At 42.1% G+C, this 23,547-nt stretch overlaps 1 protein-coding gene across 1 annotated transcript; it reads right to left on the bottom strand.

Annotated features, from left to right (window-relative positions):
* Positions 1–1,702: 1,702 nt before the first annotated feature.
* LOC135510893 (potassium voltage-gated channel subfamily G member 3-like) lies at positions 1,703–13,846 on the bottom strand. Its single transcript, XM_064932205.1, has 2 exons — positions 13,143–13,846; positions 1,703–5,172 (listed from the first exon to the last, which is right to left on the bottom strand). The coding sequence occupies exons 1-2, from the start codon at positions 13,793–13,795 to the stop codon at positions 4,527–4,529; spliced, it is 1,299 nt and encodes a 432-aa protein (XP_064788277.1). The 5' UTR covers positions 13,796–13,846; the 3' UTR covers positions 1,703–4,526.
* Between the last annotated feature and the right edge of the window lie 9,701 nt (positions 13,847–23,547).

Raw genomic sequence — 23,547 nt, 5'->3', positions numbered from 1 at the left:
GATTGTGTCATCTGTGGATGTGTTGGGGCGGCATGCGAATTGGAGAGAGTCCAGGGTGTCTGGGATGATGGTGTTGGTGTGAGTCATGACCAGCCTTTCAAAACATTTCATGGCTTCAAATGTGAGTGATACGGGGCAATAGTAATTTAGGGTTGGACCCAGCTTTATATGCGCAGACAGCTACATTGGTACGTGTTCATTTACAAAGGCATTCTGGGTAAACTCCCTCTCTACCTCTAGCCTGCTCTCCTTCACCACTAGTAGTTACCAGATGTGGTCTACTAGGTGGTTGCTGCTTAAATTCCCCAGGGCTTTTACGAAGTTAGGCAAGACTGCCTTCTCCTATGTGCACCAGAGGCATGGAACAGGAAACAATCTATTGCTTCACCTAGATTTATTAATGCTCCTCAATGCAAGACTGTGTGTTTCTGTAGACAGGATTGTGTTGTTGTTGTGCTGATTGTATCGTACGCATTATTTTGTTGTTGTTGTAATGTTGTATTGATTTCTGTTGCCTTCTTGGCCAGGTATCCCTTGCTTCTCAATGGACATTTCCTGGTTAAATAAATGCATGTGTACAGTCATGTAAGCCCTAAATGTACTCAGACAGACATTCAGATTAGACTTAGATTTTCTTTATTTAAATACAACAAGTCTATCTGTAAACAACATAAGCTCTATACAAAATAGCTGGTTCCATAAAAAATAAGGGGAAAAAACTATGGCTTGCAGAAACACAACCATTTCTTCAAGAGATATATGCACGGTTGCACTTGTACATTCTATTGAAGCAGCAATAAGCTAGAGATGCCCACATAAGGTGTTTGGGTGTGACAAAGTACAGTATCCAGAAGTAGCAGGTCCTCTATTTATGTGAGTATAAGTCATATTTTAAGTCTTGTAGAAAATGTACAAACTTTTCAAATAATAATTAGGTATTTTTCTCTTGAATTATTTCCATTGTAACAAATGTGGGCCCACTTTTGCCCCAACTATATCCACTGTGAGCATAGAAATCTGTCCTAAAGGGTTTAAGAGCAGTGAAAATATTCTGCACTTATTCTGAAAAACTGATTTTAGAAATACAACATTTGTTCCAACCAACATCCAATTGCTTTATTCCTGATCCTCGACACAACAGTAACTTTTCCAGAACAGTTCATTTTCAGTTTCAGTCCTTTGTCAAAATACATATTCTGAAGAAAACAGAGATACTCACATAATATTGTCCTGGTCCAAATATCAAGATTGCACTGAGTGGGGCATGGACTATTTTAGTATTTCATTGAGAAGAGCGATGTCACAAGTGACAGGGTGTCAGTCAGACAGACATTAAATAGGTCACACAATGATTTCATAACCAGTGAACAATGTTTAATCTTCTCAAATGAGTTTTTATTGCCTGATTTATAATCCCCCTTTTGTGTGTCAATTGATTTATTCATAATGTCATTTATGATGACATTTCTGACTTTTCATTATACGTATGTGCAGTTTGGATTGGCAAAATACAAGTGAAATCCACTCTCTTGTTTACCCATGTTATTAAAATGGAGCTCTCCAAGAGAAAAACCCCTCACAAAACGCTCACCTTTGTGTGTGTGTGTGTGTGTGTGTGTGTGAGTGTGTGTGTGTGTGTGTGTGTGTGTGTGTGTGTGTGTGTGTGTGTGAGAGAGAGAGAGAGAGTGAGAGAGTGTGTGTGTGTGTGTGTGAGAGAGTGTGTGTGTGTGTGTGTGTGTGTGTGTGTGTGTGTGTGTGTGTGTGTGTGTGTGTGTGTGTGTGTGTGTGTGTGTGTGTGTGTGTGTGTGTGTGTGTGTGTGTGTGTGTGTGTATGTGAGAGAGAGGGAAATTTAAAAAAAGAGCCAGGCAGACAGAAAGATAGACAAAGAAGAAGAGGGACAGAATATGGTTAGAGAATCTCCAGCTTGTGGTCCCATCAATGGTTAAGAGTCTCAGTTACCCCTGTAGCAGTTAGAATCCCTGATGAATAGGTGGAAATTTTTCACTAAATTGGAGTAGAATCCAGGGAGATCTGATTGATGTGGATTTATGTCAAGGAAAAGTAGGCTGGTCAGATATACAAGTCCTAATTGCTGTGGAGCAATGTGACTTTCTATGAGTTTATAAACCAGAGCAGAGATAATATACCATGTTTGTCGTGTGAAGGATGACAAGAGTAAGTGATAGGAAATGATTTCTGTTGGTAAGGAGGCTCTTACAGAGATAGGCGACATATTTCTGCCAGCTCCCTTCTCGTTCAAATCTCATTGTTTGCTCACATTCTCAAAGTGAATACTTAAGTTGTTTACTCTCAGGCTCTTTGGTGTGATATTGCACCTGTTGGTTTGAGTTCATCGTCGGCATAGAGATATTAGGGCCGTTGGAATTGCAAACTCCCCCTGTTGGAAGTTGTTGAAGTTTTAATGAAATTGGTTTTCCTCCAGGGAAGTTGTAGTGAGAATAGGAAAGAGTGCTTAGATGACAGGCTCTTGCAATACAATTCTTCCAATACCTCTGAACAACACCATCCTGCATACTAATATAAATGCAAATCTAACATTTTCAAAGTCGATTAAGTCTAGTCAAGCCTTCTCTTCTTCCAAGACCCTGATGCCCAAAGTTCTGAAATAACAATTTTAATCAATCTTATCCTATCAACATTCCACACAGTTAAAGCATTGTGACTACTAGGTTTGGAAAACAGCCAAGTGAAAGCGGGGGTAGATCAGAGAGAGCAGATGGGGCTGTCTGCAGCTAGTGGAAACTATAACACTGAGGACAAAGCAAAGGAACTAAATCTGTGTCAAAAGAACCAGCGTCACTAGTACAATTAGACTATGAGTCCCGGCAGTCAATATCTATCACATCAAATAGAGCACTCTGACAATAACACTCATATACATTAATCATTACCTTGATGAACTTTCATTTTCTGCTCCTACTATAAAAAGTGCTTCTGGAAGATATAAAACTGCTTTGGTTGAAAATAGAATTCAGATAAAATGAGGTCAAGAACAGATTGGGTTTTTTTCAGAGAGCAAACCCTTTACAATATTACATTTACAGATTCTGTTAGCGAACACGAAAACCCAGTCCTAGAGCAAACACATCTATGCACAATCTGGGGAAAACAGAGATGGTGCTCGTTAGTGATAACAGGTAGTGTAGCCTGAAGCCGGCTGATATGAAGAGAACACACGATGACCCCATTCCCAATTCCCCACGAAAGAAATTAGTGAAGGCATGATAAAAGCTTTTCAGAGGCACCCAAATGCACTCTGGCAGGAAAGGAGGCCGAATGCGTCACACAAGCCACCCAAACATGGCGTCGACAGAGTGTCGAGGAGAAGCGGGTGGGCCAGACAACAACATTGAGAGGAGTGCCTACCAAGGCTGTGGTGGTTGTGCCGAGTGCCTTTGTTGTGACAGGAAGAGGCTCCCAAGGTTTTGACACCAGCCACAACTGGTTCCACTCCTCCAGTCAGAAGACCCGCAGCGCTCACGAGGCTGAGGCAGACATGCCCTCTCCTTTACTGCACTGTGTGATGTCAGCCGAACCACCAGTATCTCCATGACACACTCTCGCTCTGTGGCTCCGTGTTCCACATTAAAGACCTGCCTACACAGCTGAGCTGACAGACCCATACGGTACTGTACTCTTTCTTGTTCAACCCCTCCCACCCCCTCTCTTGGTTTCTGCGGAAAAAAATACCTTTCAAAACCACTTTGCATTGGTTTGGCTTTCAGGTGGAATGGTTAATAGGTTTAGAATATGACCTTGTTTGAGTTGTAAATGGGCTCATTCAAATTCACAAAGTGTTGTGTTTTTATATTTGTCAGGTTTGCCTACGCAAAATAAAAGGGGTAGCGTGAGCGTTGAAGTGAAAGATTAAAGGGAACAGTGTTCACTGTACTCACACGCTTTGGTTCTTGGTAATGCATTGTTGTTCACTGACTGGCCACAGGAACACTAGAAATAAATGATTGATGAAAGAGAAGAGAAATGTTACCTTCCATCCTCACACTGTGACATTGCCAGAAGTGTGGGATTGAAAATTGCATTAAAACTCAAATCTAGTTTGTGGCATGTCGCCATGTGAGAAGAAGGTTGTACTGTGAGACTGGCTAAATTCTGTATAATCCACAGTAATATGAAGGCCTCTGTCTGGTCTGACACAATCCAGCTGCCCTCCAACGATGACATCCTGTCAGGGACATCTGCCCCGAACACCACTGTCACCATGGCAGCCGTGGAAACAGTCCTTGTCCCCATCGGGTTCCGTTACTTCCTATTTGGAATTGACTATTGAAGAAGGCTGTACTATATGCAAACCTCAAAACACATAACCCCTCATACTGATGTTCCAAGACGAGGGATATATCAACAAAATATGTTAAATAAAGTGTGAGACCAATGATAGAGGCCATGTTTCCGATCGATGCACACTTCCAGGGTGGATGGAGGTCTCTGAAGAGTTGTCAGGGGGTGAAGAGTTGTCAGGGGGAGTAGCGACATCAGGGATCCCTCAGTCGAGAAACTCTGCGGACAGGCTCCGCGTGCAGCGGGCCGAGCGGAACTTGAGCTCATGGTAGCACTGCACGAAGCTGTGGTAGATGAAGGTGATGGGCAGTGCCAGGAGCACGATGCCGCTCACCACGCACAGGCCACCCAGCACTCGCCCAGGCACAGTGATGGGGTACATGTCTCCATAGCCCACAGTGGTCATGGAGATAATAACCCACCAGCAGGCGGCAGGGATGCTGGCGTAGTCCTCATTCGGTGACTCCAGGTCCAGGCCATGCTCCAGCAGCTGGGCTAGAGCACTGAAGATGGCCATAGGCACGCAGATAAACAGCAACAGCATCACCATTTCCCGGTAGCAGCGACTCAGCGTTAGCCCCAGAGTCTGCAAGCCCAGGAAGTGTCGGGCCAGCTTGATCACCCAGAAGATGCGCATCATGCGCAGAACACGCAGGGTGACGCCCGCCCGCTGAAGCTGGGAGTTCTCCCCTGTCAGCATCGTCATGGAGATGGAGATGTAGTAGGGTGTAATGGCCAGTAGGTCGATGATGTTGAGGGGCCGTTTGACAAACTCACACTTGTCCCGCGACACGATGAAGCGCACAATGCACTCAGCGGTGAACCAGCCGATACACACAGCCTCGATGATCCTGTGGGAGGGAGAACCAGGCAGAGTTACTGCGAGCATGAGAGCTGGAAATTCCACTATAGGTCTACACACTACTGTATATCTACAAGCAATGGACTGCAGACATTAAACTCTTACAAAAAAAGTTGCTACATAGAATCAATTTTGGTTTCTGGTAGAACCTTTTCACTGAAGGGTTCTTAAATGGTTTCTTGAGGGTTAGGGCCTATTCGTTGGGTGAAAGTGTTTTGAAACAGAAAAAGGGTTAGCCTACAGCAGTGTTTCCCAACTCCTGTCCTCGGATACCCCCAACAGCACACATTTTTGTTGTAGCCCCAGACAAACTCACCTGATTCAACTCATCGAGGGCTTGATGAGTAGTTGACAAGTTGAATCAGGTGTGCTTGTCTGGGGCTTTAACAAAAATGTGTGCTGTTGGGGATACTCGAGGACTGGAGTTGGGAAACACTGGTCCACAGGGAAAGCCTTTATTAACTATTTTTTTCTGGTTGAATCAACATTGTTTCCATGTAATTCCAACCAAAAACGAATCATGTGATGACGTTGAATCAACGTGGAAAACTGATTGGAGTTGCAAAAAGTAATTAACAAAAGGGCATTTCATCTTTTTTTTCACCCAACTTTTAAGTCCAATGACATGGTGCCATTTTCTTTGTTGATTTCACATTGAATTGACAATGGTTGACAACTCAACCAAATGTAAATCAAAACTAGACGTTGAACTGACGTCTGTGCCCAGTGGGATATGACTTCTGGACGCTCTTACATTTTGATGCAATAAATAGATTTTTGATATTCTAACATTTTCACATCGTAAACCTCTGTCATGTTGACACCGTAATCCTGTTGTAATTTACCAACCTGACCACCTGAATTTCTTTATGCCAGAACCTGCAGAAGATATTCTGCGTTTTTAAGTGAGGTTGTAATTTACGGTATTATATTTTTGCTGCCATACTTTACCTTATTAACTAAGCCACATAGTGAGAAACAACCCTCAGACAGACGTAATCACATGATCATTTACAGTGTTCTCAAGTAAACTCATTTGGCAACATATAACAGCAGCAAATGTCAAATCAAAGTAGAATGCACATTTTTGACTTTCATTTGATTCTGAGACCATTCCTGGGCCTGGACATTATAGACAAATGTATTGCAGCTCAGTGTGTACAGAATACTCCAGGCAAGAGTATGGTAGAGGCATACTGATAAGGGATTTTAGTGGATTCTTTTCCACCTTAATTATAGCATGGATTAAAGGCAAGTTCGACTTGGTTGAGACTGAGCCCTGAGTATGCCTATTAGGTGTAGAGCACGTGACGACAGACTGCCACAAATGACCAGAGTAGAGGTAGGGCTGTAATGAGGGATTGCAGTCAGCTAGTCAAAAGCCAGTTATAGTCTAGTCCATCAAAATATGCTGTTGTCAAATGCTGATATACAGTGCCTTGCTGAAGTATTCATTCCCCTTGGTGTTTTTCCTATTTTGTTGCATTAACCTGTAATTTAAATTGATTTTTATTTGGATTTCATGTAATAGACATACACAAAATAGTCCAAATCGGTGAAGTGAAATGAAAAAAAATAACTTGTTTAAAAAAAAAGGTGGTGCGTGCATATGTATGCCCCTAAATAAGATCTGGTGCAACCAATTACCTTTATTTAACTAATTATGTGACTTCTAAAGTCCACCTGTGTGCAATCTAAGTGTCACATGATCTCAGTATTTTTACACCTTTTCTGAAAGGCCCCAGAGTCTGCAAAACCACCAATTATGTGGCACCATGAAGACCAAGGAACTCTCCAAACAGGTCAGGGACAAAGTTGTGGAGAAGTACAGATCAGAGTTGGGTTAAAAAAAAGATCAGAAACTTTGAACATCCCACAGAGCACCATTAAATCCATTATTTAAAAAATGGAAAGAATATGGCACCAGAAAAAACCTGCCAAGAGAGGGCCGCCCACCAAAACACACAGACCATACAAGGAGGGCCCAGAGAGGCAACAAGAGAGGCAACAAAGATATCAAAAGATAACTCTGAAGGAACTGCAAAGCTCCAGAGCGGAGATTGGAGTATCTATCCATAGGACCTCTTTAAGCCGTACACTCCACAGAGCTGGGCTTTACGGAAGTGGCCAGAAAAAAAGCCATTGCTTAAAGAAAAATAAGCAAACACGTTTGGTGTTCGCCGAAAGGCATGTGGGAGACTCCCAAAAAATATGGAAGAAGGTACTCTGGTCAGATGAGACTAAAATTGAGCTTTTTGGCCATCAAGGAAAACACTATGTCTGGTGCAAACCCAACTCCTCTCATCACCCCGAGAATACCATCTCCACAGTGAAGCATGGTGGTGGCAGCATCAGCTGTGGGGACGTATTTCATTGGCAGGGACTGGGAAACTGGTCAGAATTCAAGGAATGATGAATGGCGCTAAATCCAGGGAAATTCTTGAGGGAACCATGTTTCAGTCTTCCAGAGATTTGAGACTGGGACGGAGGTTCACCTTCCAGCAGGACAATGCCCCTAAGCATACTTCTAAAACAACACTTGAGTGGTTTAAGGGGAAACATTTACAGTGGGGCAAAAAAGTATTTAGTCAACCACCAATTGTGCAAGTTCTCCCACTTAAAAAGATGAGAGAGGCCTGTAATTTTCATCATAGGTACACTTCAACTATGACAGACAAAACGAGGGGAAAAAATGAAGAAAATCACATTGTAAGATTTTTAATGAATTTATTTGCAAATTTTGGTGGAAGATAGGTATTTGGTCAATAACAAAAGTTTATCTCAATACTTTGTTATATACCCTTTGTTGGCAATGACAGAGGTCTTCACAAGGTTTTCACACGCTGTTGCTGGTATTTTGGCCCGTTCCTCCATGCAGATCTCCTCTAGAACAGTGATATTTTGGGGCTGTTGCTGGGCAACACGGACTTTCAACTCCCTCCAAAGATTTTCTATGGGTTGAGATCTGGAGACTGGCTAGGCCACTCCAGGACCTTGAAATGCTTCTTACAAAGCCACTCCTTCATTGCCCGTGTGGTGTGTTTGGTATCATTGTCATGCTGAAAGACCCAGCCACGTTTCATCTTCAATGCCCATGCTGATGGAAGGAGGTTTTCACTCAAAATCTCATGATACATGGCCGCATTCATTCTTTCCTTTACACGGATCAGTCGTCCTGGTCCCTTTGCAGAAAAACCCCCAAAGCATGATGTTTCCACCCCCATGCTTCACAGTAGGTATGGTGTTCTTTGCATGCAACTCAGCATTCTTTGTCCTCCAAACACGACGAGTTGAGTTTTTACCAAAAAGTTATATTTTGATTTCATCTGACCATATGACATTCTCCCAATCTTCTTCTGGATCATCCAAATGCTCTCTAGCAAACTTCAGACGAGCCTGGACATGTACTGGCTTAAGCAGGGGGACACGTCTGGCACTGCAGGATTTGAGTCTCTGGCGGCATAGTGTGTTACTGATGGTAGGCTTTGTTACTTTGGTCACAGCTCTCTGCAGGTCATTCACTAGGTCCCCCCGTGTGGTTCTGGGATTTTTGCTCACCATTCTTGTGATCATTTTGACCCCACAGGGTGAGATCTTGCGTGGAGCCCCAGATCGAGGGAGATTATCAGTGGTCTTGTATGTCTTACATTTCCTAATAATTGCTCCCACAGTTGATTTCTTCAAACCAAGCTGCTTACCTATTGCAGATTGTCTTCCCAGCTTGGTGCAGGTCTACAATTTTGTTTCTGGTGTCCTTTGACAGCTCTTTGGTCTTGGCCATAGTGGAGTTAGGAGTGTGACTGTTTGAGGTTGTGGACAGGTGTCTTTTATACTGATAACAAGTTAAAATAAGTGCCATTAATACAGGCAATGAGTGGAGGACAGAGGAGCATCTTAAAGAAAAAGTTACAGGTCTGTGAGAGCAAGAAATCTTGCTTGTTTGTATGTGACCAAATACTTATTTTCCACCATAATTTGCAAATAAATTCATTAAAAATCCTACAATGTGATTTTTTTGATTTTCTTTTCTCCTTTTGTCTGTCATAGTTGAAGTGTACCTATGATAAAAATTACAGGCCTCTCTCATCTTTTTAAGTGGGAGAACTTGCACAATTGGTGGCTGACTAAATACCCCACTGTAAATGTCTTGGAATGGCCTAGTCAAAGCCCAGACCTCAATCCAATTAAGAATCTGTGGTATGACTTACAGATTGCTGTACACCAGCAGAACCCATTCAACTTGAAGGAGCTGGAACAGATTTGCCTTGAAGAATGGGCAAAAATCCCAGTGGCTAAATGTGCTAAGCTTATAGAGACATACCCCAACAGAATTGCAGCTGTAATTGCTGCAAAATGTGGCTTTACAAAGTATTGACCTTTTTTTTTTGGGGGGGGGGGTAGTTATGCACGCTCAAGTTCTGATTTTTTTGTCTTATTTCTTGTTTGTTTCACAATAAGACATATTTTGTGTCTTGAAAGTGGTAGGCATGCTGTGTGAATCAAATGATACAACCTCCCCAAAAGTAATTTTAATTTAGTGCATGCTAAGTTGCTTGAGTAGTATGTGAGTACCCTTTACTGTATTACCTTGGGACAACCGGCATTTGTGACATCAAGCTCACGTAAAAACATTTGCCCATTGAAAAGGGAAACAAATCAGATACAACCATAACCTCCCACCATTGGCTTAGAACAATACCTACCTGCATTGTCTACAACTCCACACACACACACACACACACACACACACACACACACACACACACACACACACACACACACACACACACACACACACACACACACACACACACACACACACACACACACACAGATAGTGTTGGGTGCCTTTCAGGTACCAATACCTTGAGAGCGGTCCGCGTGGCAGTCATGGATACAAGACAGACACACAGGTTAAAGAGCAGAGTGAGGGCAGACAAGAAAGGGATGACAAACAGCTCTGTAGACAAATGGACAGAAGTATTGGCTGACACAGTTATATATATTGATACATGGCTAAATATGATTGATTCATGTTCTGATCTCCTTCAAAACATCAAAAGTAAACATGAGTCTTTAAAGAAAATGGAGACATGACACTGAGTGGATTACACCAAGAAACAGCAATACATAATTATTTGTACCTGTCTCCTTTACAGTCTCCTATGATAAAAGGTAGGCGTACAGTCTCCTACCACTGATAAAGGTCCTGAGTGTTATAGTAGTCTACCACTAAAAATCAGCACTGTACTGAGTACCTGAAATCAGCACATTGCACTGACCTGAGTATTATAGTAGTCTACCACTAAAAATCAGCAGGCTACCACTAAAAATCAGCACTGTCCTGAGACTAGGACAAGTCCTGAGTATTATAGTTAAAAATCAGCACTAGTCTACTACACTAAAAATCAGCACTGTAGACAGGACCTGAGTATTATAGTAGTCTACCACTAAAATCAGCACTGTAGGACCACTAAAAATCAGCACTGTAGACAGGTCCTGAGTATTATAGTAGTCTACCACTAAAAATCAGCACTGAAGACAAGTCCTGAGTATTATAGTAGTCTACCACTAAAAATCAGCACTGTAGACAGGACCTGAGTATTATAGTAGTCTACCACTAAAATCAGTGCCTTGAAGAGGTACAGTCAGATGCCACTATAATCATCAACTTGGACAGTTACCGATACATACGCGCTCATCCAAAAAGGGAGCTGAGACAGTCACAACTCATTTACATTTACTGCCTTAATCTAAATGTATCACTGTAAACATGTGTTGTCTGTAACAAGAGAGGCAACGCTCCAACTTGTTAAGTTCCTCAGCCTCTCTTGTGTTAAAGACTATGACGACTTAGTGCTGAAAGATTAAAATGCATGACAAAAACGACAATAGTGCAAGGGACAGTGGTGCTTCTGGCAATGAACATTTAGATTGAACACCTTTAAGTGTCCATATAGTATAATATGTCATATTGTAATGACAATTGGCCAACATACAAAATGGAGACTTTGGCACATGAAATGTGTTGTTCACTTGGTAGGATCAGACCAGAAGCTCCCTTGACATTTAACTTTAATAAACATTCAGCTCCTCCTCTGCCCCCTTCCCCACAGGGATTCTTACAATCTGTTGCCAGGAGACCATGTGGTTGGGGACCAGGGCCGTTTCCAGCATTTTGAGGGCCCTAAGCGAGATTTGGTTGCCCTCCCCCACCTCATGGCCAAAACATTTTAGTAGCCCCTCTCTTGGTGGTGGAGAGAAAATGTGCAGCTCTACACATTTACCATGGTATGGAGATAAAATGTAGCAGTTTTAATGCTCATTTCCTGCAGCAAGGTGAAATAATAATAATTTTAAAAAAAATAGTTCTATAATAAGAACTTGAGAAGATTTAGCAGTTTTAAAGCTAATTTCCTGTAATTCTACACAGTTTGCCATGACTTATTCCATGTTCATATGATACTCTATCTGAGTGAGAATAACTAACAGAGTACTCCCTGGTGGTTAGGGCCCCTGGCTACATCAGTAATTCGGCCACGATTACTACAAGGTTTAGATGGCTAGGTAAATTGGTCTAGCCAGCTAGTTATAAAATATAAACTGACATGGGCTAATTGAGTGACTGTCAGTGAATTCCATAAAAGAGGACAGCTGCTGATGCACTACCAAATTCTGAAAAAGGCACAGGATTCTACTATCCTAACCAACAGTAAGTTGAGACTGGCTTCTAAAAATAGTAATAATAATAGTATATAATATATACATACACTTTTTTTCCTAACATTTGGTAGGGGCCGCCCTAGGTGCCATTTATGTTGCTTAGAAATGGCACTGTCGGGGACTACTAAATAGTAGACCCAGTGGTGTAGTTGAGGGAAAACCCACCGTTTGCAGGAAAATGCATTGAAAGTAAGCCTATAGAGAGTGCTACTTGTTTTCACCAGGACAGGCAATAACAGTTTACACACCTATTTTTTTCCAGATTGATGTTGAAATTGGACATCTATCCATGTCCTGAGGACATTGGGAAATGCCTTCAAAAAATGCCATATAGTGGCAACAGTGTGTAATGGCATTGTGGATGGGTGTAATCCCATGACTGGATCAGAAGGTTGCATGTTTGACCCCAACCATGGACACAGGTTTGAAATGTTTGGTGTTAACCCTATCCCAAACCTTAACCCTTAGCTTATCCATTTGGAATGAGTGCCTAAACTAAATGTTTTAACCCTATCCCAAACCTTCACCATTCAGAATGAATGCTAAACTTAAAGCTGCAATATTTATATTTTTGGGAGATCAGATCTGTTCTATGTACGCTATTTCTATGCTTCCCATCCTTAAGTTTTGTTTTTGCATCTTTTACTTTCGGTTTTGTACACCAGCTTCAAACAGCTGAAAATACAATATTTTTGGTAAAGGAAAATATATTTTGCAGTGGTTTAGATGGTACAATGATTCTCTAAACTATAATTGCTTGTTTTGTGACAAACTGAAATTAGGTGAACTATTCAAATTTTAGCAACCAGGAAATGGCAGAGCGATTTCTGAATAGTGCATCTTTAAGGTGTGACGTTTAATGTGCTTTAACTTATTTTAATGCTAAAACTTAATGTAATGTTTTAACTCCATTGCCAAACCTTAACCCGCACCTTAACCATTCAGAATGAGTGCCTTCACTTAACCCTTAACTTGGATCCATTCCAGCCATTACAATGAGCCCGTCCTCCTATAGCTCATCCCACCAGCCTCCAATGTATTATATGCAGAATACAACAATATACATTCTAAATTAGTGCTGGTAGGCCATTGTCACAGCAGCTGAAATAAAACGTTGTGCAGTCTTGTGGTCCTTACAAGTTACAAGTCCATTGAGAAGTAGAGCATTGATCCTATGTAATGTATCAAATAACGGAGAAATCTGGAAATATTTAATAAAAGATAGAACATAGATACCCGGATGGATGCTCTAACGAGTCTGGATTGTACCGGTGTTCCTCAACGCTGTTGTTCTCAGCGGTTTTCCAATCTGGCAAAGTACTCACACAAAGCATCACCATGGACACTAAAACAAATATAACGGACACTGAGGCCAGGATTTGTGCTGCGACTGATGAAGTCGGCTCCTCAAAAGTACTTCTCATTCTCTCCAGCCACTTGGACCCCTCTCTCTCCGTGACCACGCGAGTCACCAAATTCTCGCCCTTCAACTCTTCCTCGAGTTTGACTTCCTCCTCGGAGAAATGAATGTACGACTCGGACATCTTATTGTCCAGTCTCCGCTGGCAGCAAAACTCCAAGTGTGAGCTCTCCAGCCCCCAGTAAATCATCTCGTTATAGAATGACAGCTCGCACATCTGCGGGACGAACCGTAGCTTCCCGTACTTCACGTATAGCATGATGAAACAAAAAGCCTCGGAGTGCCTATCGAAGAAAAACTCATTCCGTTCCCGATCATAGTCGTCACACACTTCCAGTACTTCTTTCTCCGATGCGCATTTGTGCAAACGGCTCACTCTGCTCAGAGGGAAATCCTTTATCACATCCTTAGGGAACGCATATTTTGTGCCACCCACATTAAGGATACAGATGCTCTTCCCAAACTTCATCTTCCAATTGTTGACAGGTGTTTGTAAAGTACTGAAAAAGGCACCTTCTGCGATTTATACAGCGCCAAAAGGCACCCGTTCCTTATACAACCATCATGCTTTCTCCCTCTCTAAGTCCAATATAGGAGTCAATACGTCGTCAAAGTGTTTGGCCGCTATTATTAGCTTTCTTTTGTTATTATCCTTCTGAGAGAGATCTGACCGACTGGAGTTATCGTGAAGACCATGCAATCGAGCGCACTCGCCGTTTGCACCTGACTCCTTGCGCACGTCATGGTGTTCTGAGCGCCTGTAACTCAAGTGTCCAAACCAACTAGTCCTCCGTGTGCAGATCCGAGTAGTGTTACACGGGTCTCTCGCTCGCTCACACACACACACACACACACACACACACACACACACACACACACACACACACACACACACACACACACACACACACACACACACACACACACACACACACACACACTTGTAGCTTGTACGGCTCCCTGGGCGTAACCCCCCCCCCAAAAAAAAATAAAAATAAAATAAAATATGCACCATTCTGCACAAACTAATTTTATTCAGACATTTGGAACACAAATAAATAATCACAACATTTTAAACTATATATATATATAAATATAAAAAAAAACAAGACTCATAAATATAAAAAATAAGTGACTAAGACAAATAGAAACAAATGTGTTGATTTGGCACTCAAGCATCAGTACATTACCCAGCCCCCAACACTGTCAACCAAGAGTCAAGACTAAACCAATTCACCTTGGTGGTGTGTCGACTGCTTTTATATTATTCTTATCGATTTCGCACAAACCAGAAAAAATGCAACAATTATGTCTGTGAAACTATATAGACAAAGTATTCTAAATTAATTGTGTTTTTTTGGTAGCATTTCGTATTGTGACTGATTTCACTAATTGCTACTGTAAAACATTGAACTGGAATCCCACAATACCAATACACGGACTGGATTATGGTATAATGTTCACTACATTACATCGGGATAGATTTTAAACTTTTATAGTACTCAGTTTTATTGGTAAAAATATTATAAATATGGGCCTAATCACAGTATGCACTGGTGCCTTTATGTGCTGTGTGACAAATTACTTATCATTAAATTGGCGTATAACTTGATCCTTTTGTCAATGGGTTTTATGCAACGCCACATTATCACAATGTATCGGGTAAGGAATCTAGGGCCACATAAAAAAAATATTCTGTAGACTTATAAATGGATGATTGCGTTCTTCTTCAGATCCCTGAGATATTCATCTTTAACGGTATCACAGCAAGAGGGAGGGAGCCTGTTGCCATAGTTGAGGAGGTATCCTAGAAAAAATACAGTGTGAGAAACAGATTTGTAGGCACTCAAGCCGCAGGGCACTCGGAATTTCAGCACCATAAGTGAACAGAGTCTGCACCTGTTCCAGGGAGAATCCTATTTAATGGAAGTATAGGCCTGAACAGAAAGACAAATTCTGGTAGGGGAACAGAACAGGGACCCTGTAGCCAAAGACAGTAGGCTACAGTATGAAGAGAGGCTTCTACTGTTTCTCCAATATAAATACCCAATTACACTTCTAGCTAAACTCATGCGTAGAAACACCTCATCGGGTCTGTCTCGCGCCGAACTGCGCATGTGCCTGCCGTCAAATCAAAGGCACTGCTTCGATATAAAGTTGTTTTTCGACGAAAATGAAGATGTCAGTTTGTCACGTTCACGAGGTTGGAGTAAAATCGTGTTCAACTACTTAACATTGGCTCGATTCTAGGTTTTGCCTTTAGATTTCGAGAAAATTAACAAATATAAGAAAAAAATTAGCTGTTCTCTGATTGACTTCTCAAACCCCAATTCCCGGTCTGGGCTGTTTGGGCTGTTTCGCAAGCGTTTCCGAAAGTCTCGTGGTGTTGCGCATCTGGGTTTATAAACTCTGTGTTGTAGCAATGGTAAGGGCTGAAATGTTGCAGAAGGCAGGTAGGATCAGGTGCAAATTGTGCTTTTATTTACAGATGAGGATGGTGATTCAGACATTCAATTGAGCTATTTGCAAATAATCCCAAGTATATATTTACAAACTTCTCAATAATACTTCCAGTTTGTCTTGTATGTTTCCAAGTCAACCAGCGGTTTTCCCATTCTCCTGCTTTTTACATTCTCCCTTTTTCTAGTCCTACCAGTTTTGACCCTTGCCTGTTTCTGGACTTTGTACCTGACTACCTGACCATTCTGCTTGCCTTGACCACGAGCCTGTCTGCCACTCTCTACCTCCTAGACTCTGATGTGGTTTTGACCTTTTTGCCTGTCCACGACCATTCTCTTGCCTACCCCCCGGTTTAATAAACATTGTAAGACTCCCACCATCTACATCTGGGTCTCGTCTTGTGTCTTGATAGTATGAACTGGCCATGACGGACCCAGCAGACTTGGACCAGCTCAGCCACACTGTCTCCCTGCAGGGAGCCACCATTGGGAGACATCAGGAGTTGTTACATGGCCATTTGGAAGGGCTCAGTTCCTTGACGGAACGCCACGACCATGGGTTAAAGGCTATTATGGAACAAATCAGGGAGTTAGCTCAGACTGTCTGCCACCTCTGAAAAACCCCAATCACCCAGTTATTTTTCCCTATCTGTGGTGAGTTTGTACAGACTATCCAGACTCCCCGTGAACAACCTCCAGAGCGATATTGTGCCTCCCAGGATTTTCTTTCTATGTGCTTGCTTATTGTTGAGCTACAGCCATCTTCGTTTTATTCAGACGCTAATGTCGGGAAGGGCGCTCTCCTGGGATACAGCAGCTTGGGAACAAAAATCTGCCATTTGCGGTCATTTGGAGGAATTCATGGCAGAGGTGAGAAAAGTTTGAGTCTCCGGTATCCGGGCTAAAGGCGGCCAACAAACTACTTGACTTACGTCAAAACTCCCGTTGTGCGGCAGACTATGCGGTGGACTTTTGCACATTGGCCGCCAGGAGTGCCTGGAATCCGGAGTCTCTTTTCGATACTTTTCTGCACGGATTATCTGAGCAGGTAAAGGATGAGCTAGCTGCTCGGGAACTGCTGGTGGACCTCAACTCTCTTATCACCTTAAACATTAACATTGATGGACGCCTAAGGGACCGCAAGAGTGAGAGGAGGTCTGGTCTCGAACGCACCCGATATGGCGCGTTCACCTCCTATGGAATCCGGAGGTTTCCGAAGGCAGCTCTTCCAAGAGGAGTTGAAGTCACCCAAGTTCTCTCGTGAATCTACAACGGGTGAGTTGGATACTCCTGAGCCTATGCAGTTGGGAAGAACTAGGCCATCAGTTTGGGAGTTTGCTCACAGAGGATGAATAATAATTGTTGTCTGTACTGTGGCGGGGCTGGACATATTATAGCTACCTGGTGATACAGCCTGGTATCGAACCAGGGTCTTTTAGTGACGCCTCTAGCACTGTACCCGCCTACCTGTAATTGACTAAAACAAGCAAACAAGAAAATTGCGTTTGAAAAAGGTCAAGTTTTTGCTGTGAGCTAATGGGTTAACCATGGCTTGTTTTCCCCACAGTAGGGTGGGGCTAACATTTCTATCACCAATGGCACCAGCTCAATGTTATTCAATCATGTACATTTCAAAATTATATACTGGACTTGTTTCATTTGGAAAACGCAAACACTGCTGTTTTCACTCTTCCTGTCCATAATTGGTTTTGAGTGGCTTGTGTGAAGTATACATTTACATCAATCCTTTGTATATTTTGAGAAAACATTCATCACCAATAAACTGTCCAGTGAGTCGGTCAGGTGTGTGTTTGTTCACATTGGGTGAGGAGCATTGAGGATGTAAACGCTACTGCTAGTGATGCACTCATGGCCATTTCTACAATAAGAGCCTAACAGCAGTGCGTACATCTCCAGCCCCTCAAATCTCCCCATCAACAACTCTCCCTCCATCTCCCCATCCCTACAAGGCCCACTCACATCATCATTGATTATAGCAAGCCCTGATTTGCCTGATTTACACTACATACTGCAGTAGATTAAGAAATAGATTTGTCCTTCCTCATTCAATTGAGCCACTCACTTTGCCCAGTCAATTGAAACTGTTCACAGAACATAAAGTAACCTGATTTAATTCCATTCCTATGTTCCATGAATGAAGCGGTGGGTGGAGATTAGCTAATCAGGTTAAGGACCCTATTCTTCTTTGTGATGTACTCTTTCTGAGAAATTATGTCACACTAAGGCCCTGCTCTCAAGTGTAGGATTTAATTTACTGTGAAATGGAAATGGAAAGGGACAGGGGGAAAAGATGGTCCAACATTTCTTTTCCTGGTGAAGTTGGTAAATGGATATATCTGCCATACAGAGAGGGGCACAGGGATTCCTTGCAGAATCTCATGCAGCTTGGTGCAAATAGTTTTTCTTCGATCAAACACTTGCGACATACACACGCACGCATACACACATATTAAATGGTACGGATAGGTCTATCTGTAGAAATAGCCCAAACTCATTTAGTCTGCAAATTCAACAGCATGTTTTTGTCCAGGGATGGTCAACTTCGGTGAAAATGGGTGCCACAAACTCATCATGAGGGGTCGCAGTGACTCTTGGGTCTGCGTACCCACATCCATACCCACACATATTGCTGTTATTGTGACCGTATTAACGCCACATCGGCGGTCACGAGTCATGAAGGCAGTCTTATTCCACGTGAATGTTTAATCATGGTAATTCGTCTTCTCCAAGTTCTGATGCTGCTGATGGTCATTACTAGCCTACCAAACTTGCTAACTCTGGCACTCAGCGCTCTATTGTCCCTCTAAACACTTTGACATCAATGCAACAGTAATCGAAAATCGAATCAAACATTTCATGAGACCCCATGAGCTCATGTTGCGCAACATCTCTATAAGCTATGCAATTGCAAGAGAATACAGAGTGATGGCCTCTATTAAAAAGAGGAGGATCCCATCAGCTTTCTATAGGCTAGGCCTACTATATTTATTTCTCAACTTTCCAAATCTTAAGCACATTGCTTATCTTTACAACAGGAGTATAGCCTACCTGGATGGCATTAAAATGAAACAAGGGAAAAGAGTCCTCCATTCGCTATTTAAGTGCACAGATGACATGTATCTTTTTCTGCTGGCCCTGTTTCGAGACAGGTGCATGATACTGGTCCATTCTAAATCAAAACTAATTTCACACGCATATTATTTAGTGTATGTAAAGACAAGATTACATCAAGAATAGTGTGATAGGCTAATATTGTCACCTATCACTTGTGAATGATGTCCAGCATAAGGCAAGAAATATTGAATGCTTTTTTTGTTGCAACTTTTTCAAATCATAGTCGTACATCTCATGTAGCCTAGCCCATAGGCCTATATGTTTTGATAAGGTTTGTATCACAACTAAAGTGGCTAAATAACTGTGTTGTGCCCGACTGGCATACATACGCATTGCGTGAGTTTCAAGTTTGGAGAAAAGTATTTTCACCAAAAATTCCACATTTATTTTGGAGATTTTTTTACACCCCAATTTCAATGTCTCATAGCTGCAACTCCTCAATGGACTCGGGAGAGGCGAAGGTGGAATCATGCGTCCTCCGAAACATGACCTGCCTAACCGCGCTCCTTAACACAACCGCCAGCTTAACCTGCGCCAATGTGTTGGAGGAAACACCGTTCAAGGGAGTGATGGGAGTGATGAGCCAAGAAACCCCCCCCGGCCAAATCCTCCCCTATTCCGGACGACGCTGGGACAATTGTGTGCCGCCCTATGGGACTTGTGGCACAGTCCGGGAATACATTTTTAAAACTTTTATAATAAAAACATTACATTGTGGTAACTTTTGAGAATGGTGTTTTCCTGCTTACTGTCGTGTGCCCATTGCTGCGCTTATAATGTGAAGAAATAGCCTAATAGTTTATCAAGATTTTAAGTCAAAGGTTCTCATCTGTTGCGTCAGGCTCATTGCTTAAAACAGTTTCTGATGCTAGTGGTTGAATTAATTTGGGATCTATTGCATTCCACAACTGTCCCAGGCTATGTTTGGAATATTTATTTCTCGCACAGAATAGCTCAACTTTTGTACTATGGGGACAGTAGATTGACATAGGCTAGTGCTTTTTGCTGTTTGTTAGGCCTACTCGTCTTGTTGGCTGACGAAAAGTAAATGTGGACAGTTCTCCCAATATCTTCAGTATGCACCTTGGAATAGGATAAGGTCAAGCGCAGTTGCGTCCCCAATGTGTCTGTTTTCACTTGTAGCCTGTGAGAAAGACTTGATCACATGACAGAGAGCAATGTGAGTGAGAGGTGCTTCGGCATGTAGCTGGGAAAAGGGAATTATCAATTTTATATTCAGCCCAAGGGCACAACACCCACTGGCCGCAAAAGGCGTGGGATTTTTTAGGGGCCATTACAACCACACAAAGGGGATGCCCCTGGGAAATTCAAGGCATAAATCATGGATTTATTGTGAAGGTGTAGATTATATTGCATGGATTTATTAGACTTTTTAGAAATGCTCCAAAGGTCTGCATCGGTGGCTTGTAGGATATGCTTGGAAGCCAGGAGATGCTAAGTGTGTTTGTTGATTAATGGTAAATTACCGTGAGACTGGCAGTTATTTGCTTGACAATCACCAGCGGACAATTTCATAACCACAACAGCCCTACCCACACCTGCAGTCAGAGCCAGCTAATTACACGTTGTTCTCATTAGAATGTTATCTGATTTAAAGTTCTGAGACTTTTCACTCAGGCAGAGCTTGTGCACCTAGGCAAAGTTGCATCCACTCCGTTTGAATAGAGCTTGCTTGACTGACAGCTGACTTACCTTGAATACAGCAAAGGACATCCATTTTCTTTGGAGAAATTTCCTTCAACTTATTGCTTTTGAAATTTGCATTCTCTTACTGTTACCAAGAGAGGCATAAGGCACTTTGGAAAAAATACTGCAGTATTTCTATTTGAGGTTATTCAGGTCAGTGAATGTCACGTGAGTGTTGTTATAGGAGTGGAAACCAGACGTGTTGTGGTGTCAATCTCTTGCTGTCGTCTTCTCAAGCTGCATCGTCTTCTCTGTCAGCACGTGGGCAGACAATCTAACACACCAAAAGTCTTTGTCATTGTTCATTCCAAAGCTATGTGTTTCTGTGTGTGAAAATGTTCCGCTTTGTTTGTGTACCTGATTGATTCTTGGTATCGTCGCCTGCTAAACATGTGTGTATTGTCTGAGGGACATTTAGCAGCTGTTGCGATTTCAAAGGAGAGCTCCTGTTATGCTTTGTTCTTGTGCCTCAGCACTCAGCAGAGGAGGACCTGTGGTTGGTAGGTCAGGCGGTAGGCGGGGGACGAGTGGCCTGAAAACTAATTAGGCCCCGTAAAGGAAATTCATAAGGGCTCGTCATGACTCTATTTACCTGACTGGCCGGCTCGCTCGCCGGATCTCTGAGTCTTTCTCTCTACTGTCTGACATTAACAAGCAACATCTCAATACGAGCCATGGCAGTGCTCCCCATGAAGCTGATTCAAATTAGGGTAATCATGGGCTGATCTGTCACCCCTCTCTGCACTCTGCCCGGCTGCTGACTGGCTGAGAAGGTGGGGGCAAGGGGCCAGAGTGGGGTTTACCCTGCTGGGATGTTTTGACCCCACCCTTGTGTTAATAGGGTAGAGAGGTGAGGCCTTGACTCAAATGTTACTAATGCCTTTTTATCAAGGGCATCTTAAGAGTAAACGGGACCACTTATTTTAAATGGTAAAAATATCAAATTCATTGCAAGGTCGTGGGTCATGACCTGCAGTAAGCTCTGAAGTGTAGAACCCCCTCCACCCACCAAATACAGCCTTCCCCTCTAACTCAGGGTAGTCAAACATACAGCCTGTGCACGAGGGGGTCCATTCCGGCCCGCGGGTTGTTTGAGTAAAAAAAAAAAAAAAAAATATAACTCAATTTACTTTAAAATGACTAAAACCAAATCAAAACGGTATATCTACATTCATACAGTTTCTTGACAGTGTCAGTCAGGGAGCATTGAAAAAAAATGCATACATGACTTTTTTTATTTTTATTTTGACGGCGCAGAAAAATGTAACAAATTCAGTGCAGCCATCCTGACCTCTTTGAAGACTGAATGTGGTCTCTGGGGCAAAATGGCTTTGACATCCCTGCTCTAACTCAAACACCCCCTTACAGTTTGAGTCTCCCCCCACACACACTCTTTTCACTCATATTTTATGAGTAGCTATCTTTTAACCTGTCGAGGACTGGGGTTCCACAAGAGGAACCCCTCGCCAACAACAATGAAATTGCAGGGCCCCAAATACAAATCAACAAATCATCAGAAATCTCACAAATCAAATTTCTCAAACATACAAGTATTAAGCACCATTTTAAAGATAAAATTATATTTAATCCAGCCACAGTGTCTGATTTCAAAAATGCTTTACAGCGAAAGCTCCACAAAGGTCACCACCAACTCACAGAGTTGTTAGGTCACCACCAACTCACAGAAAAACCCAGACATTTTTCCAGCCAAAGAGAGGAGTCACAAAAAGCACAAATAGAGATCAAATTAATCACTAACCTTTGATGATCTTCATCAGATGACACTCAGGACTTCATGTTATACAATATATGTATGTTTAGTTTGGTAAAGTTCATATTTATATCCAAAAATCTTATTTCACATTGTTCAGTAGTTCCAAAACATGCAGTCATATTGCAGAGAGCCACATGAATTCACAGAAATACTCATTATAAATGTTGATGAAAATTAAAGTGTTATGCATGGAACTTTAGATACACTTCTCCTTAATGCAACCGCTGTGTCAGATTTTTTTTTAATGACAGAAAAAGCATAATCTGAGAACGGCTCTCAGAGCCCAAACCAGCCAAAAGAAGTATCCTCCATGTTGCGCAGTCAACATTAGTCATAAATAGCATTATAAATATTCACTTACCTTTGATGATCTTCATCAGAATGCACTCCCAGGAATTACAGTTTCACAATAAATGCTTGTTTTGTTTGATAATGTCCATCATTTATGTCCATTTATGTCCAAATAGCTTCTTTTGTTAGGGCGTTTGGTAAACAAATCCAAAAGCGCGTTCAGGTCCAGTCGGATAAAAAGTTCAAAAAGTTATATTACTGGACGGAGAAACTTGTCAAACTAAGTATAGAATCAATCTTTAGGATGTTTTTATCATAAATGTTCAATAATGTTCCAACCGGAGAATTCCATTGTCTGTAGAAAAGTAATGGAACGAGAAATACCTCTCATGTGAAATGCGCGTGACTGAGAACGAGGCTGCTGGCAGACCCCGTAGTCAAACAGCTCCCATACGGCCCTGGTTCACACGAGAAGCCTGAAACAACGTTCTGAAGACGGTTGACATCTAGTGGAAGCCTTAGGAAGTGAAATATAACCAATATCCCACTGTGAATTCGATAGGGGCTGAGTTCAAAAACTACAAACCTCATATTTCCCATTTCCTGTTTGGATTTTTTCTCAGGTTCTTGACTGCCATTGAGTTTTATTATACTCACAGACATCATTCAAACAGTTTTAGAAACTTCAGAGTGTTTTCTATCCAATACTACTAATAATAATATGCATATATTAGCATCTGGGACTAAGTAGGAGGCAGTTCACTCTGGGCACGCTATTCATCCAAAAGTGAAAATTCTGCCCCTATCCCAAAGACGTTTTAACAACTATGGGACGGTTGAGCTACGTGTGCTAAT

Source organism: Oncorhynchus masou, chromosome 23, assembly GCF_036934945.1.
Source record: "Oncorhynchus masou masou isolate Uvic2021 chromosome 23, UVic_Omas_1.1, whole genome shotgun sequence".
Lineage (NCBI taxonomy): Eukaryota > Metazoa > Chordata > Actinopteri > Salmoniformes > Salmonidae > Oncorhynchus > Oncorhynchus masou.
This window is presented reverse-complemented; position numbering and strand designations above follow the sequence as displayed.